The sequence below is a fragment of the Macaca thibetana genome, chromosome 14 (genome assembly GCF_024542745.1).
Source record: "Macaca thibetana thibetana isolate TM-01 chromosome 14, ASM2454274v1, whole genome shotgun sequence".
NCBI classification, from domain to species: domain Eukaryota; kingdom Metazoa; phylum Chordata; class Mammalia; order Primates; family Cercopithecidae; genus Macaca; species Macaca thibetana.
Window position 1 is genome coordinate 66534977 of NC_065591.1, and position 18990 is coordinate 66553966.

General features: G+C 41.3%; 2 protein-coding genes and 1 pseudogene across 5 annotated transcripts in view; 2 read left to right on the forward strand and 1 right to left on the reverse strand.

Moving 5' to 3' along the window:
- RPS3 (ribosomal protein S3) overlaps positions 1-18990 on the forward strand; it is a 735956-nt gene that overhangs the window by 226653 nt on the left and 490313 nt on the right. The gene's annotated exons all lie outside the window — the stretch shown is intronic.
- XRRA1 (X-ray radiation resistance associated 1) overlaps positions 1-18990 on the reverse strand; it is a 110101-nt gene that overhangs the window by 67620 nt on the left and 23491 nt on the right. For all 3 annotated transcript variants that reach the window (XM_050756128.1, XM_050756127.1, XM_050756126.1), the window contains exons 7-8: positions 18030-18127; positions 12134-12267 (exon numbers count right to left, since the gene is read on the reverse strand). In XM_050756128.1, the coding sequence (XP_050612085.1) occupies positions 12134-12267; positions 18030-18127 (232 nt within the window). The remainder of the gene's footprint in view (positions 1-12133; positions 12268-18029; positions 18128-18990) is intronic.
- Positions 10512-11147, forward strand: LOC126935271 (60S ribosomal protein L31-like; annotated as a pseudogene).

Below are 18990 nucleotides of genomic sequence, written 5' to 3' on the forward strand. Positions count from 1 at the left end.
GAAGCCAGGGTTTCCAGCTGTTCAGAGTGGTGCTATTTTTATTATCAGTTCTCTTGCCAAACAGAATTAATACTACTTAAAATCTGAGAGATTTAATGAAGGTTTTTCAGAAGCTAAGGGTATGTGCAGTGGCTGGATTGAGCAATGGGAATTTGTGTACCATATTAGAAGATGCATGGGAAGTGGGGCCAGGATCCCTGAGCTCTGGCTCGGGTGCTGCTGCTGCTTTGCTTGCTGTGTGACTTCTGGCTGGTGTTGAGCATCTCTGGGCCTAGATCCTCTATCTATATGGTAAAAGGGGATTTATTTTACTTTACACTATAAGACTTTGGATCAGGCTAAAAATATTGCTCAAAAGACTGAACCAAGGGCTGCAACAAATAAGATGAAACTTAGCAAGCACTTACATTAGGACAAATGTCAGATCAGCTTCTGTGTTAAGATATAGAACATCAACTGTGCAAACACACAGAATAAGGGAGACATGATTTAAAAACAGATTATGTGTAAAAGAGGATTATGATGTGGCTACTAAAAAGCTAGTGCTCTTTTAGGTGGCGCTATTTGGAATACAGTGACTAAAAGAAAGGAGGTAACAATTCATCCTCTGCTCTGTGCTGGTGGTGCCTGAGAACACCAACTTGTATGGTCTGAAGCAGAAAGGGAGTAGGCCTAATGAAAGAGCCAAAGTAGCAGATTTCAGCTCAAAACAAGTAATAGTCTAAAGATAGAATGGGTCAAATATGATTCCCCTAACTCATCCAGACAAAGAAAATAGCAAGAGATGGAGACACAAATAGTTCAGAATAGATGAGGTATATGATGAATTGAAAAAGTGAAGAGAAAGGAGGATAGAGAAGCAGACAGAGTCAGGCCATAAAAAGCCTTGAGCGATGTTAATGGAGTTTATCTTTAGGACAGTGGGAACCTGCTAAAGGACTTTAAGCAGGGCAGTGATAGAATCACATGTGCATTTCAGAAAGATCACTCTGGCTGACAGAAAGGAGGATGGGTTGGGAGGCAAGAAACTGCAGACTGGGACCAAACAGGAGGATAACAGGAATGAGCAGGTTTGAGAAGAATTTAGAAAGTACAATTCACAGCACCTGGTGATTGAATGAATGTGTGGAATGAGGGAGGCTGAAATGGGGCTAATGCTCAGGTTTCTAGCCTGGACAACTACATAGTAGATGGGAAGAAGTGCCAGTCAATGAGGCCAGGAAAGGAAAGAAAGGAATAGAGAGTGAGGAGGGCTTTTTGGCATGGGGATGTGTGTGAGGAGTTTGATAAGTAGGCTAAACAGGCTTATAGTTGAGAAGACTTGCGAGGAGAGGAGGCCACCAATAAAGAGTATAAAGATTAAGAAAAATAGTAGGTTGAGGGTGGATGACTGGGGAGCACCAAAGTTTAAGAGGCTGGCAGAAAAGGAACCCACAGAGCATACTGAATCTAGATAGATGAGTGGGATGAAAATAATGACAATGGTATTTGTCTGGAGCCCCACAGCTTTATTTTTATTTTTGTAGAGACAAGGTCTCATTACGTTGCCCAGGATGGCCTCGAACTCCTGGGCTCAAGCAATCCTCCTGCCTCAGCTTCCCAAAGTGCTGGGATTACAAGTGTGAGTGACCATGCCTGGCCAACCCACAGCTTTCAAAGTGCGCTGATTTCTTTTTTTTTTTTTTTTTTTTTTGAGACGGAGTCTCGCTCTGTCCCCAGGCTGGAGTGCAGTGGCGCGATCTTGGCTCACTGCAAGCTCCGCCTCCCGGGTTCACACCATTCTCCTGCCTCAGCCTCCTGAGTAGCCGAGACTACAGGCACGTGCCACCACGCCCGGCTAATTTTTTGTGTTTTTAGTAGAGACGGAGTTTCACCATGTTAGCCAGGATGGTCTCGATCTCCTGACCTCGTGATCCACCCACCTCGGCCTCCCAAAGTGCTGGGATTACAAGTGTGAGCCACCGCACCCGGCCCCAAAGCGTGCTGATTTCAATCACTACTCTGGTGCAGGTAGGAATACATTTATTCTCCCCCTCATATATAAGAACATGGAAGTGCAGGGTGGGGGAGACTTACCTTATTTTATGTAACTAGGCTTTCCACTGAAAACAACTAGAATGATGAATAAAATATAAAAAGAAAAAAGATCCATCATTTTATTTATTTTCTTTTGTAGAGATGGGGTCTTGCTATGTTGCCTAGGCTGGACTTGAACTCCTGGCCTAAAACAATCTTCCCACCTTGGTCTCTCAAGTAGCTGGCAACTACAGGCACACACCGCCATTCCCTGTGGTGGTGGATCCATCATTTTAATATGTTTAAGAGATGTGAAGAGAGTAAGGAAGCAGTATGCCAAATCTAAAAACCCAGAGGGAGAAACTTAACATAGGAAGCCACTGAAGCCTTGAGGGCATTTACTTATCCTGTTGAAACTGAACGATGGTTTGACAGTATCATGGGGCTAGAGAATCAAAGCCCGGGCACCCTGAAGGTGGGGAGTTTAATCAGAGACCCTTAAATGAATTTGGGATCCTAAAGGGATACACCCTCAGGGTGAAATTAACCAAAACTAAACCCATTCTCCTTATCCCATAGCCAGGAGAAAACTGTCTTGGAGTGAACAGAGAAGGAGAAGGGGAAGGGCAGACTGGTCCTCTTGTAAAACTATAGCCCAAATCTGTATCATCAGAGTGGTTTAGAAAACACCCAGTCAGGAATTTAGCTTAAGCTTCTTCCATACTGAGTGACCCTAGGTACCAAAATAAATAGAAAGGTTTATAGTGTTGCAAACTAAATAATGTGGGACCAACTCTTTCCTGAGTAAAAAACTAGAAAACCCAGACAAAATATACGTTTAAAAACAATCTGCCTTAAGGTACCTGGGAACTAACAAGCTGTGAAGAATTATGGTGCTAAGATTTGAAAAAAGAAGGAAATCCAAAGGGGTTCATGCAATACTTTTCCCCTAGGACTGTCTGCTGACTCCAGAAGTGGCTGAGAGGCTGAGAAGTTGAGCAGAGATTCTGACAACCATAGTGGGCCAGCGGCCGAAAACTGGAATCCAAGGCATGCCACAGAATGGAAGCCTGACTGCTCATGCTCTAAGTTAGGTCATTAGAAAACCAAACCCTCGAAGGATATATATACTAGAAATAGTATGGACCTTGCAGAGACTGAAGACTAGCTTCAAATAATTTCAATGTTTATAATTGAAATGAGATGATTTGAAATTATTAGTGATGTAGATCACCAGAAAACCCTTGATCTGGTAGGAAAAACGTGATTTGAGTTGTCCAAAGAAAGAGCCATGGCCTCTCATTCAGTTCCTATTTATATTTAACTTAAAACTAATTAAGCTCAAATAAAATTGAACATTCAGTTCCTATATCACACTAGCTACATTTCAAGTGCTCAAGAGCTCAATATGCCTAGTAGCTAAACTATGAACAACACAGATACAGAACATTTCCAACATTGTAGTCAGTTCTACTGAACAGTGCTAAATTCAGCCTTGTAAGGATTACTAGACAGTGTCTGCAAATTGGTGCTAATATCTGTGGATATGAAAGGCATGGTAGACCATGCCTCACTCAAAAATGGGGGATCATAAAGGTCAGATGGAAGAATGAAAATTTAGCCAAAGTCTGTTTCACAACGGACCAGTGGAGTCATAAATCTACCTTGTGGTTTCTCCTCGGTTCCTGAATGTGTAACTGAAACAGACATACTAAACAACTGGCAGAACACCCACATTTACTTACTGAGCAACAAAGTATAGTCCATTATAGTAGGAAGTGTCCAACTGAAACCCCAGGAAACTTTCTTCCCAATAGTAAACCAAAAACAATACTGAATCCCTGAGGTAATTGCAGAGATTACTGCCATCACTAAAGACCAAAAAGATGGAAGGATAGTGATTCCTATGACATCTCTGTTTAATATCTCTTGTTTATTTAACTTGTGAAGAAGATATCCTTTGTTTATTTAGCTTGTACAGAAAACAGGTTTTGAAGAATGATTGTAGATTACTGTAAGCTTAATCAAGAGGTGACTCCAACTTTCAGCTGCTATTCCAGATGTGGAATCTTTTTACTGGAACAAATCAACCCAGCCCCTGGCACTGTGGATACAGCTAGGGACCTGTCAGATATTTCTTTCTCTTTATCAATTAACAAAAACTACCAGAAGCAGTCTGCTTTCACCTGACAGGGACAACAGTACACCTCTGTCCTTTTCTCTTGGGGCTATATCAACTCTGGGATCTTCTTGGTTATTTTGATATCCTACAGAATATCATGCTGATTGGACCTGGCAAGCAGGAAAAGTTGCAAACACCCTAGATGCGTTAGTAAGATACCTTTGTGTTACAGGATGGAGGTAAGCCCCCTCCCCCATCAAAATTCAGAGTGCTATGATATGGATTAATTTTTTGTTGTTGTCCAGGTATCTGAAGCATGTTGTGATATATTTCTAATGTGAAAGACATAATCCTATACCTTGCTTCTTATTTATCTGACACTACTTGTAAGAAAAAAATCACAAAGTTTCATTGGCCTTTTTGGATTTTATATTTATTTATTTTATTTATTTATTTATTTATTTTTTGAGATGGAGTCTCACTCTGCCACCCAGTGTTGGAGTGCAGTGGTGTGATCTTGGTTCACTGCAACCACTGCCTCCCAGGTTCAAGCAATTCTCCTGCTTCAGTCTCCCGAGTAGCTGGGATTACAGGCACCCGCCACGACATCTGACTAATTTTCGTATTTTTAGTAGACACGGGGTTTTGCCACATTGGCCAAGCTGGTCTCAAACTCCTGACCTCAAGTGATCCACCTGCCTTGGCTTCCCAAAGTGCTGGGATTACAGGCGTGAGCCACCGTGCCCATCCCCTTTTTAGATTTTAGAAGTGACATATAAAACATTTGTGCTGTTCTAACTCATTTACTAAGTATCCCACAAGGCTGCTAGTTTTGAGTGAGGCCCAGAGCAAGGCAAGGTTCTACAATAGTTCCCAACTGTAATGCAAGTTGCTCTTCCATTGGGCATATGACTCAGCAGGTCCAAATGGCTTCTAAAGGACTATGGCAAATAGGTGTGCTGTACAGATACGGTACCATACATCCTGGATTTCAATGACAGCCTGAGTTTTCACCTGTTATCTCCAAATAATTATTAATACTGTCCCTTTTCACTCTCATATATGTCCTGGTTTGGATGATAAAGTACATCATCATTCTACGAATACAGCCTTTTCTAGGTACCCATAGCAGATCCATTTTTGAGCAAAGTTATGCCCTATTCTGCAGATAACTATTTTGTTTTTGAAAAACAACTTCTTGCTTACTAGTACATGTTGGTAGAGGCCAAATACCTGACCACAGGATACTGTGTGATCATGCAACCTGAGCCACTCATCATGAACTGAACATGCAACAGAACTCCCCTATCAAGTGAAAGCAATATTTGAAATCAGGCTCCAGCAAGTCTGGAAAAGTTGCAGGAATATATGGCTCAGATTCCTATGGTGCATTCTCCTGCTGTATTGCTACCTCTCCATCAACCCTTAACTAAGGTCATGCGGCCATCTAATATAGGAAGAAAAACCTCCAGTTGGGTTTACAAATGACTTAGCATGATATGCTGATACCTTCTCAAAGTCAACTATTACAATATTATAGGCCCATATAGGAGTGACCAAAAAGACAGGGGAAGAGAAATCTTCTAAGTAGGCAGAACTTAGAACAATGTATCTGATCAGCCATTTGCTTGGTCAGAGAGATAGCCAGAAGTACAGATCTATACTGATTCATGGGCAGTGGCTGATGGTTTAGCTGAATAGTCAAAGCTTGGAAAAAATATGGGAAAGTGGCTGAAAGTATAGAGAAAAACTATGTGACTTAACCTCTCAGAATGGACAGAGTATGAAGATTATTTGTGTCTCATATGACTTTTTCCCCAAGACTATCCCCTGTGGGGGAGACTCTCAGGAAGATAAGGTAACCCATTCCATGAATGTCCGTTACCCTCTTTCCCTTGGTGGCGGGGATGAAGGCTACACACTTCCTTTCACCAAAGCAAATGTGGTTATAACACTTGCTGAGTACTCAACCTGCCAATGGCAGAAGCCACTGCTGAGCCTCTAATATGGCACCATTTCTAGAGGGATTATACAGCCATCTAGTACCAAGTTGACTTTAAAAAGCAGCAGCAAGTTTTGTTTACTAGATTATAAATGTATTTTTGGATATAGATTTGCCTTCCCTGCCCACAATGTTCGACAAGTGGAATTAGAAACTGTTGTTACAATAATACTAGCTTTTGTAATTGCCCATGTATTTACCTTTAACGAGAGCTTTATTTCTTCTTACAGCTTTGAGTTACTGTCTAGCATCCTTTCATTTTAACCTGCAAAAATCCCTCTAGTATTTATGCAGGGCGGGACTGGTGGTAATTAATTTTTTTTACCTTTTATTTATCTGGGAATGTCTTAATTTCTTCCATACGTTGGAAGAACACTTCTGCTGGATGTAGGATTCCTGATTGAGTTTTTTTTTTTCTTTTAGCACTTTAAATATTTAATATATCAGCCCACTGCCTTCTGGCCTTAAAAGTTTCTGACAAGAAGTCTGCTGATAATCTTATTGAAGATTCCTTGTATGTGATGAATTGCTTCTCTCTCACTGCTTTCAAGATCCTCTCTGTCTTTTAACAGTCTGATTATAATATGACTCAGTGGAGGTCTCTTTGAGTTCATCCTATCTTGGAGTTCACTGAGCCTCATGTATGTTTATATTCATGTCGTTCATCAAACTTCGGAAGTTTTAGGCTGCTTTTTCTTCAAATAATCTCTTCGTGCTTTCTCTCTTCTCCTTCTGGGACTTTCATAATACATAGGTTGGTCTGCTTGAAGGTATCCCAATCCCACAGGTCCCTTAGGCTTTGTTCAAGTCAATCTTTTTTTTTCTTTTGTTTCTCTGACTTGATAAATTTAATTGTTCTATCTTCAAGTTTGCTGATTCTCTCTTCTGACTGCTCGAATCTGCCTTTGAATCTCTCCAGTGAATTTTTCATTTCTTATTCTAATTTTCAGGTTTAAAATTTCTTTTTGGTTTCTTTTTTCATTGTCTATCTATTTGTTGATATTTCCATTTTGTTAATATATCATTTTCTTGACTTTATTCATATCTTCCATTAGTTCTTTGAAAACCTTTAAGACAGCTGTTTTAAAGTCTTTAGTAAGTCCTCCCTTTCTCAGGGATAGTTTCTGTTGCTTAATTTTTTCCTTTGGCTGGGCCATATTTTTCTGTTTCTTTGTATGCCTTGTGATTTTTTTGTTGAAAGCTGAATATTTGAATCTATTAATATGGTAACTCTAGAAATCAGATTCTCCCCTTTACCAGGGTTTGCTTGTTTTTTGTTTTGTTTTGTTTTGTATTTGATTACTGTAGGCTGTCTCTGTGTCAAGGATTAGGCTGAGGTGTAAATGTAAGGTCTTCTCAGGTCTTTTCTAAGCCTGTGCATTTCTCTGGGTATATGTGGTGACATTCTCATTTCCTCTGTATATGCAGCTGCTTTTAAATGTCCCAGACTTTAATGTCTGGCTCCCAAAAGAGGGGGAAAGGAATGGGGATTAAGAAAAGAAATCCTTTAAATTCCCTGGAAGTCTCTTCAGCTGGAGCAGAAAGGGCTTACGACAGTTGTGGATGGGTGTGTGTGCAACAATGGTTGTGTGCCTCTCTGTCTGTGCCTCAATGATTAGAAGTAGCAATCAGTGATCACAGCACAAATCTCTAAAATTTGGAGGACAGGGATCTTTTTGCTCACCCTGGCTTCTGCAAGTTGCATGTGAGTTACCCAACAAATATATTTATTATTCTAATTTTCAGGTTTAAAACTTGAACCATGAGATTGGGAGTTAGGGGATGGGTAGCTGCTACCGGGTTAAGAGCTGTAATTGACTGAAATTAGCTGCAGTTTGTCATCTAAATCTTCCCCTGGAAGACGTAAACTTTTATTTATTTATTTATTTATTTTTTTTGAGACAGAGTCTCGCTCTGTTGCCCAGGTTGGAGTGCAGTGGCGTGATCTCCGCTCACTGCAAGCTCCACCACCTCCCAGGTTCACGCCATTCTCCTGCCTCAGCCTCCCTAGAAGCTGGGACTACAGGCGCCCGCCACCACACCTGGCTAGTTTTTTTGTATTTTTAGTAGAGATGGGGTTTCACTGCGTTCGCCAGGATGGTCTCGATCTCCTGACCTCGTGATCCGCCCGCCTCAGCCTCCCAAAGTGCTGGGATTACAGGCGTGAGCCACCGCGCCTGGCCGACGTAAACTTTTAATAGAGTGTGAAGATTATTTGTGTCCACGGTTTCAAAATTGTTACATCAGACTGATTCTGCCAATGAAACTGTTGTCTAGATGAGGAGACACATTCTTGGTGCTTCCTACTCTATCATCTTCTCAGAATCCTCTAGTGAAATAGTCTTTGATGATTTATCTACTATACCAAATAGATATAGTTAAAGTTGGGACCCTAACTTAACAGCATAGGGTATCACAGAAACCAAAACTGATACTGTTTTTCTCATAACCATAACCTAAGGGCCTAGGAATTAATGGAAATGAAAGTAGCTCCTCTTACAATATATCTAACAGTCCACTTGCAGATTTTTTGCTTCTCATTCTATAATTTTTGGTATTTCTGATTTACAAGTCTTAGTTCCTAAGGAGGTACTTTTACCAGGAGACACAATCATGGTTCCACTGAACTGGAAGTCAAGATTGCTACTGGCCACTTGCATTTCTCATTTCACTGAACCTATAGTCAGACAAAGAGGGGTTCATTCTACTGACTAGGTGACTGATACTGTTTATAAAAATAAATATAATTGCTGTTATACCTTGAGGTTAAAAAAAAAAAAAAAAAGTATCTTTGGGACTACAGTATTATCTAGTGCTCCTCTAAGAAGTTCCATGTCTTTTAGTCTTTTAATGAAAACTACAGCAACCCAGTAAAAGCAGGACCTTTAAAGACTCAGACCCTTCAGAAGTAAAGGTTCAGAAGACCACATCAGTTAAAGAACCCCAACCAGCCAAAGTGCTGGACGAGGACAAAGGAACATTAAATAGGTGATGGAAAAAAGGATTTACGAATATTCACTATGGCCTCCTGACAAGTTAAGAAATGATCACTGTAGCAACTATGCATATTTTCATGTGCATTTTCTTCCTTCCTTAGTGTGTGTGTGTGCACTCGCATGCACACTTAAACTGCTAGTGGTGATTGACTTTACAACTTAGTTTTTAGGATATAAAATATCCATAAATTTCTTTAGAAGAGAAAATAATATCATCCAGCGATGGCTACAGTAACTGATGGAACTGTGTCTCATCCTTCTTGAGGAGATGGTGAAAGTATCTTCAGTGTAAGAGGAAGAGTTCCTTCATGTTAGGTAAAAGCATGGTGCAGTTGCTATTGTTGTATGGAAATTAAATATGGAGGGAAGCAGGAGAGTAGATATTGGGGTTCCAAGGGTTGAATGGTGCCAGTTATCTGCCTGTTTGCTCTCAGCCTTCACCCCTTCCTTCTGTGTTCTTCTGTGTATTGCAGGGGGCTGGAGCCACTTCCTTAACTACACTTCCCAGACTGCCTTTCCAACTAGCTGGATACCGCCAATAGAAGGAATTCATGAGAGACTGGAAGGCCAGAGCTGGGGAGAAGCAACTGTCTTGTTTGGCTTCTGATAGCATTTCTGTCTGCAGCAGCAGTGATAGTGCAGCAGCAATGGCAGTACTAACCACGGTAACTGCATTGGCAGAGATTCCAGCCTTGGTTGAGGCATCACATCTTCAGCAGGTCTACAATTACAGTGACACCTTCCCTGAAAGCCCAGCAGTGGATATAGACTTGTTGACTTCAGTTGAGCAGTGATGCAGCTTCTGATCTCTGGTTATCAACGCTTCTTCCTTTTTGTTCTTCCCATACCCCTCTTCTCCACTTAGCTCTTCCATCCCTTCTAACAGCCATGTAACCAATTCCCTCTCTTTATCACTGGTGATATTTTAGGTGGAATAATGGTTCTCTGGGTATGATTTTTAAGAGTGCTTACCTTTTAGAGCTACATACTGGAATATTTATAGATGAAATAATATGAAACATTTATGGCTGTATATATCTGAGATTTTTCTTAAGAATATTCCAGGAGGGGGCGTGATGGGGACATAGATGAAACAAGATTGGCCATAATTTGATAATTGTCAGGTGATAATTGTGGGTGATAGGTACCTGGAGTCAATTTTATGATTGACTCTAATTTTATATGTGTTAAAAAACTTTCCATAACAAAATACCAATTATCTCTCCCTGCCAAGAATTAATAAATCAATAAACCAATCGATAAACCAATGAATCCCTTCTATTTTTAATACCTTAAGTGGGTTTTGTATTTCTGTCTACAGCCTGACAGGCTCATAGAGAAAGCTTATCTAAGAATGAAGCCAGGACCCGGCAGAATGGCTCCCGTGAAGAAGGGTGACAAGAAGAAAAAGGGCCATTCTGCCATCCATGAGGTGGTGACCCGAGAATACACCATCAACATTCACAAGTGCATCCATGGAGTGGGCTTCAAGAAACGTGCCCCTTGAGCACTCAAAGAGATTCAGAAATTTGCCATGAAGGAGATGGGAACTCTAGATGTGCGCATTGATACCAGGCTCAACAAGGCTGTCTGGGCCAAAGGAATAAGGAATGTCCCATGCTGAACCCATGTGCGGTTGTCCAGAAAACATAATGAGGATGAAGATTCACCAAATGAGCTCTATACTTTGGTTACCTATGTACCTGTTACCACTTTCAAAAACTACAGACAGTCGATGTGGACAAGAACTAATCACTGATTGTCAACTATATCAAATAAAGTTATAAAACTGAAAGAAAAAAAAAGAATGAAGCCAACACTAAGGAAAACAAAGATGTCTTCATGTGTATGACAGAACAAGTAACAGACTAACAGAAGCTGTACACATGCTCAAGAAATAGAGATGCACACAGAGACCTGACAACATCCTGTGCACCTATATACAGCCAAAGCATCCAGCAGATTCACCTGATTTTTCACATACATGAACCAATAAATTCCCCTTTTTGTTGCAGCTACTTTGAATTGGACTTCTATTACCTGCAAACAAAATAACCCCTAACTAATGAAACCCCTAATAAATGATCACTACTATTATCTCAACCCCCTTGAGTAACTAACCAACCACAATCATCACTATATAAAATCTAAGTAACTTACTACATATATACACATATATATTTAGGCATAACTCACAATAGAATATGCTAAGTATTAAATTAACTGGAAACACTAAATTAAACTGATCCCTAGAGAAGGGATTAAGAGGCATGGGCTAAAGCAGTCAGAGAAGGCTCCTGGTAGGGAAAGGAGGAAGGTCTGAGCTGGGCCTTAGAAAATGTACAGAATCTACATAAGAATATAATATAATGGTCATGAGTATGGTCTCTGGAGTCCGACAGACTTGGTTCAAATCCTGGGTCTGTTACCGACTAGCTTCGCAACTTTGGGCAAGTTACTTAAATGTCTGTACTTATTTCCTCATCTAAAAAATGTGGATAATAATAGGAGACCTACCTCACAGAGCTGTTATGAAGATTTAATGAGTTAACATATATAATGCTGAGTACAGTGTCTGGCTCATTGTAAGTACGACATACGTGTTTTTATTACTATCAAGAGAGGAAGGACCAGCCAGAGGGAATGGTCTCAGCAAAGGTGCAGAGTGGGAATGTACAAAGCTTATCTAGAGACCAGGGAACAGACTTATTGAGCTGACACAGAAGGCTCGTGAAGGAGAATTGTCTGGCAAGACAATTTACAGATGACCAGTCAGAGGCAGGGAAAGTGGCTTGCCAAACATCTTGATCTCTCCTAACAGCACACAGGAAATTGGGGGCACGTGTCTGCGGCCTTTCTGGGAGCTTCAGTAGGTGACATTATCCCTGCTTTGAGCACTTACAGCCTGTCTTTATGGCACTTCCAAGCTGCTATGGGTTATTTCCTTGGATACTTATACACAAAAACACAGAATGGACTCCGGGAGATAGAACTTACTGCTCTGCGACGGCCAAATTGGGCGGCAGGGAGGTGAGGCCATTGCCTGTGAGGAGCAGGACACGGAGGTGTGGCAGAATCCCCAAATCACAGATGGCCTCCGCAGTCAGGCTGTTGAAGGAAAGGTCCAAGAACTGCCATGCAAAGATGAAAGATGGGGAAGATAAGCACTCTGTGTGACAATGATGCTCATATATATGATGTGGGAACTACTTTCTAGAGTGCCCCATTGCCCACAGGAAAAAACCCTCCTGCACCTTTAACATTAAAGGTCTACTAGAGTCAGTACCCAACCGGTTTTCTAGCCTTACTTGCCACTACAAATCTTTGTTTATCCTGTAGTGCTGGGCAAACAGACTCCTCCCCGCTCTTTGCCTCATCCACCTATAGATCTTTGCTTGTACTGTTTGCTTAAATGGGAATGCCCCTCTTCCATGTATCCTAATCCAAGCCCCCAAAAGATAGCTCAAAAGTTGCCTCCTTGTAAAACCTTCTCAATTCCCCAGACAGATGGAATCTCTACCTCCCCTAACTTTGACTGCTTTATCTAAACTGCTCTCAGGGTACTCGGGGTACTTATCCAAGTCTGCCAGGTATCTGGCATATGGATATGCCTAGCATAGTGCTTGGCACACAGTGGTGGACTAGATCATAAACTGGTACTTGGAGGACTGTGGGGTCAAGTGCCATGCCACTGTAACACTATCCTTGTAAGTTAGCATAAGACCTGGAGCAAAGTAGTTGCACATAAAAAATGAGCTGAAATAAACTGGCTTCAGTGGCTCACGCCTGTAATCCCAGCACTTTGGGAGGCAGAGGTGGGCATATCATGAGGTCAGGAGATTAAGACCATCCTGGATAACATGGTGAAATCCCGACTCTACTAAAAATACAAAAAATTAGCTGGGTGTGGTGGCACGTGCCTGTAGTGCCAGCTACTCGGGAGGCTGAGGCAGGAGAATTGCTTGAACCTGGGAGGCAGAGGTTGCAGTCAGCTGAGATCACGCCATGTACTCCAGCCTGGGTGACAAAGCAAGACTCTGTCTCAAAAAAAAAAAAAAGAAAGAAAGAAGAAAAAAGAAATAAAAAGAAATAAACTGGCTTATGAGGACAATAAACCCAAATTTTCACCCTATTGTCAACCACCTTCTAACTGGCCTTCTGGATTCATTAGATAGTTGACTGGGGTCAAGGGGCCAAGGAGTCAATCAGAAAACTGTGTTTCTCTGCAGAGACAAAGAAAATCGGGATAAATGACATCTGTCCAATATTTGTTCTCCTTCTCCTAAGCCTCTGTAGACTCTATATATACAAGTTGGCTCCCTTTCATGCACCCCTATTTCTTATGTGCTTCCGTGTGCCCACCTCCTCAACATACATTGAAGTCTATTGAATGGGGTTGGTTTCAGCACCTAATTCAATTGGTACAGGAGTAAGTCTTTGGTCAGCCACATCAGTATTACATAGTCAGACATATACACACTACAGGTTACCATCAGAGAAGGACTGGGTTTGGTCCGACTCTGCTGTAATAATTAATTGATAGTTCTGCAGACCTGGGCGTAAGTCCTGACTAACCATGTGATATTAGGCAAATTACTTAATCTGGGTTTCCTTATCTGTAAAGTAGAAATAAGTGGTTCCTATGTAAATAAAGCCTTTATCCTGGAGTCTAGTATACAGTAAATGCTTAATGTTGGCTGTCATCATCATCATCATCATCCTTTCATTCCTCAACCCTATGCATAAGGCTTACTTTGCACCCATCCCTGCCCTTTAGGAGCTCCCAGCCTACTCAACTAAATACATGTATATGTTCATTACGTAGCAATGCTACTGGGATAGATGTCTGAAGACAGACGAATCAGGGCACAAAGGAAGGAAATGGTCAGGTCTACCAGGGGATCAGGACAGGCTTCACAGGGTAGGTAACATCTGAGCTGTCCTCAGAGACCAACAGGTATTCACCAAATTGTTAAGGGCAAAGATACATTCAGGGCAGCAAGTGGCATGTATGGAAGACAAGAGGCAGGAGGCAACCTTGCTTGTTCTGAGAACCATGAATAGTTTGGTTATGACTGAAGTCCATGGTATAAGAAATGGCTTGACAAGACTAGCCAAGTATTACAGAAGCACCGAGTTCATGCCACCATGAGCAAATTCCAAGGTTTGAGGGTTCAGACAATGAGGTGATCCCACTTGGCTGGAGCAGAGAAGCCTACAGGAGGAAGACCTGGAAAGGTGCCCAAGATAAGCACAGGGAAAGGTGGGGAACATTCTCTCCCTCATACTCATGTGTGAACAGTCAGCCTACGGATTCTATCTGCCTCCTTAATATCTCTCATACTTGTTCCCGCCAATCTATTTTTTATACAGAAGCCAGAATGGTTTTTCTAAAATGCAGTTCTGATCCTACCACTTAGCTTAAAACCCTTCAATGAATCCCTACTCTCCATAAGGTTTAAACTCCTCAGCAAGTTTCCAAGGTTCTCCCCAGTCTCTTTTCTGCTACCCCTCCAGGTTCACATATCACTACACTCTACTGTGTCTCAGTCTCTATTCCAACCATACTGAGCTGTTTCATTAGCGTTCTAGCTCAGAAGCTGGCCTGGCCTACTGCTATTTTGTATAACCCATGAGCTAAGAATAATTTTTGCTTTTTTCTTTTTGAGACAGGATCTTATTCTGTCACCCCTGGTGTGAACATGGCTAGAGGGCAGTGGTATGAACATGGCTCACTGAAGCCTCAAGCTGCTAGGCTCAAGTGATCCTCCTGCCTCAGCTTCCTGTGGGTCCACAGGCATGCACAACCATGCTATTTTTTTTTTTTTAATTTTTGTAGAGACATGGTCTCATTTTGTTCCCAGGCTGGTCTTGAACCCCTGGGCTCAAGCGATCCTCCTGCCCTGGCCTCCCAAAGTGCTGGGATTACAGGTGTGAGCCACCCTGCCCAGCCAATTTTTACATTTTTAAATGGTTGAAAAAATCAAATAAAGAATAAGAGTGTGTTTCATGTGTAAGTTATGTGAAGTTCAGATGTCAGCATCATGAAGTTTTAGGCTGGGCATGGTGGCTCATGCCTGTAATCCCAGCTCTTTGGGAGGCTGAAGTGGGCAGATCACTTGAGGCCAGGAGTTTGAGACTAGCCTAGTCAACAAGGTGAAACCCGTCTCTACCAAAAATACAAAAATTAGCTGGGTGTGGTGGTTCCCCCCTTTAGTTCTAGCTACTCAGGAGGCTGAGGCATGAGAATCGCTTGAACCCAGGAGGCAGAGGTTGCAGTAAGCCAAGATTGTGCCACTTACTCCAGCCTGGGTGACAGAGTGAGACTGTCTCAAAAAATTAATTAATTAATTAAAATAAATAAAGTTTTATTGGAACACAGCCATCCTCATTTCTCATTTGTGTACATATTATCTATGGCTGTTTTCCATTATACAACAGCAGAGCTGACTAGTTATGATTAGTTATGACCATATATTATTGTCTAAATATATATGGTCATATATATTTGATATAGCCTAAAATATTCACTGTCTGGCCTGCTGTACAGAAAAAGTTTGCTGACCTCATTCTAGCTGCTTTGACTATTTAATGTAGGATCCAAATTTGCTTTCTATAGAATTAAGTGCAATTCAAAGAAATGAATAGCCTTAGAATCACAGGCCACAGAATTTCAGAGCTGACCCAGAATTTACAGAGGGGAAATGTTAGTCCCAGAGAGGGTACAATGTTTGGCCAGGTAGGCATGGCAAAGTACTGGCAAAACCAAGACAAAAGAAGGTCTTCTGACTACCAGGGCGGGGCTCCAGCTGAACCTTCTTCAGATCTGTAATCTGAGAATCAAACCATGGCAAGTTAAGTTTTTCTAAATTGACTCCTGAAGAATTATTCTACTCTGGGCTTTTCCTCCTGGGGCAGCCTTTTTGGCAAACAAGAACAGAAGACTCCTAACCTGGCTACTACATCTGCTGAGTCACATCAAGTTTTATTACACATCAAAATATTCATTACTGTGAGCTGCAAATTCAGGATATTTGACAGGTTTATCCTTCTTCTTAGGGAGCCCTTGCAAATCACAGACAGATGAAAACAGATGGCTGGGCAAGAGATTTCCTGTTTTCATTTATATTCTGCATCTTAACTTTGGTCTGCTCTCTTATGTAAACACCCTTTTGTAAGGGTAGGTCTGTGGATAAATCATCTTCATCAGATGCAATCACACTATAAAGTAAGGCCTCCAAAAAAGTCACTCACGATCAATCACTAGATCCAAGCTAGTCAGTTGTGGGGTCAGAGCCTATAGTCATGCCTCCTCCCTTCAACCCACTGGCACTTGAAACAGGTTTGAAATGGTAGGGGAAGAAGACAAGATGCATGGTACAATGCACAACACAGGAGCTCAATGACTACTCTTTGAAAAAGTAGAAGAACAAATAAATGGAAATTCTTAAGAAGCTCCCAGGCCAAAAGGGACATGGCTCCCTGTATCTCTAGACCATCTGAAACCTGTTTCCTTCTGTCTATTCCAAAATCTACTATTAAATATTCATTAACACAGAAAAAAAATGCACCGGTTGTTGTAAACTTTCTATTTTATTCGACTTTCAAGAGCTTTGCTTCCTGGACAAGTGTGAGGACTACTTTTGTCCCAAATCATAGTAAATTACTGTTATCTTCAATATGACTTGAGACCATGGAGAGAAGGTTCCACTACAGTCAGCAGAATATGCTTTAAAAATGCAAAGACATATAATCCAATTTAGGAAGATGGCTATTCCAAGAGCTTAAAACCTTTTAAAGCTTTGGCATATGAAGGCCATCAACTCTGAAAAACTCACTCTTGTAGAAGGTTCCCCTCACTGACAACAACAGGTTAAGTGAGGCTTTTGTGAAGAATGGCTGACCCTTGATGTTTGCTGATGAAATCATTTAAGTTAACAGCTCTTTGGGGTCGACCTCAAGGTTCATGATGTGCAGACATTTTGCTGAGATTTGACTCTGAAACACTTCTACTCCAGCATGTGGAGAAGAGTCTATTACTCAGTGAGTGAGCATGGCCAGATGCCCAGCCCCACACGTGGCTCCAACTCTGTTGTTCTTTACTGTCCACATATGCAGTGACTCTCAGGTAGTGACAAAGCTTTGTTCCTTTGTAAAAAGTGACCCACAAGTCTTCATGAAAGCTGAAGAAGTAGTCAACTTGAACTATGAGGACATGTGCAGAAAATGCATGGCTATGGGAAAATTTAGGAGAAAACCAAGAATGCAAACAAAATTTTCTGTATTTTCTAATTTGGGGTTTGAAGAATAGCTGTGAATGTACAAATGTTCAAGACTCTGCTGCTGATGCCATTGAATCCCTATTCATACTCATCTCCGAGGTTATGGACTAAGTCTATAGCCTGCTCTATCCCAGCCACTGAGACTGATTCAGCTCACTTAGACCACAATGAGACTCTGGAATGAGTCTATAATATCTCCAGTTGAGCCAATCCAATCTGCTGCACCTAGCTCTTAAGCTCCATGGCTCCTCAACCCCCACTAGATCCAGATCTCCCCTCAAAACTCTCCCTCCTATAATATTCTGTTTTAAAACTTTTCCGCACAGACTCCCTTGGACATGACCTTTGGCATTTATTTTCCAGGACCATGCACCATGGTTAAGTCTTTGGTATCAACTATTTGCTGCCACTTCTACCGTCACCACCACCTCCATCACTATCACTGCCCTTACAACCCCCACCCCCACCCTCCCTGAGGCCAGCAATGAAGCAAGGGCCTGGCTGTACAGGCCCAGCAAGCCCCTTCCCAAAAGTTATAATCAGTAAAGCTCTATACTCATTCCTTACAGGGGAACTTGGTGGGCACCAAAAACTTCCTACCTCCAACTTACTTCCAATAACTTGAAGTCTCCATATTTCACGTAGATAGTTTTGATGCCATTAAATGCGAGATCCAGTTCCTTTAGGCCTGGAAACGTGTGAAATGCCTCTACATGGGGAGGAGAAAGACAGTCTGCAGTTTGTAAAGGACTTAAGAGAAAGATATTAATAATTACCATTTACTGTGTTCCTACTGGGTTAGGCCAGGCACTGTATAAGGTACTCTTCATACATGGCCTCTAAATCTCCAACAACGCAGAAAAATAGGGATTACTACTTCCATTCTATGGCTGACTAAGCCTCAGCCAAACTAAGTGATTTGCCAGAATGAAATTGCTGGTAAGTGAAAGAGCCAAGGATTGAATCTAAGTCTGCTCAACAGCAAAGCACATTTAAAAAATTATCTTTATTAATCCTGATTACAAAAATTAAAACATAACTAAGAAAAACAGTCAAACACCATAGAAAAATAAAAAGTTCTGTTTAATCCCAACATCCAGAGACAAGTATTAAAAGTTACATATATAGCACTCAACTTTTTCTCATGTATATATCAAAATACACACACATACCTCTTTTAACAAAAATAGAGTCATTCTGTACACATTGTACTGACTTGCTTTTTCCCTTAACAATATAACTTAAAGATTATTTCATGTCAAAACATATAGATATGCCTACTGTCTCTTGATGTTCTACTGTATAGATATATGCTAGTTTACTAATCCATTTCCCTATTGATGGCCTTTAGGCTATATGAATAAAAGGTAACGAACTATATGAATAAAAGTTTCTCTCTCTGAATGAGAACTGAACTTTTTCTAGCCCTGTTCCTCTGGTAACCTGAAACCAATGGTATAGTAACTGCATTTCCAGGCAGTATCACTTGTGGTAAAAATCACCCTAGGTTGGTAAATTACATCTGGGCTAGGAGAAACTGTAAATGAATGATAGACGCCTGAAAGGGGCACC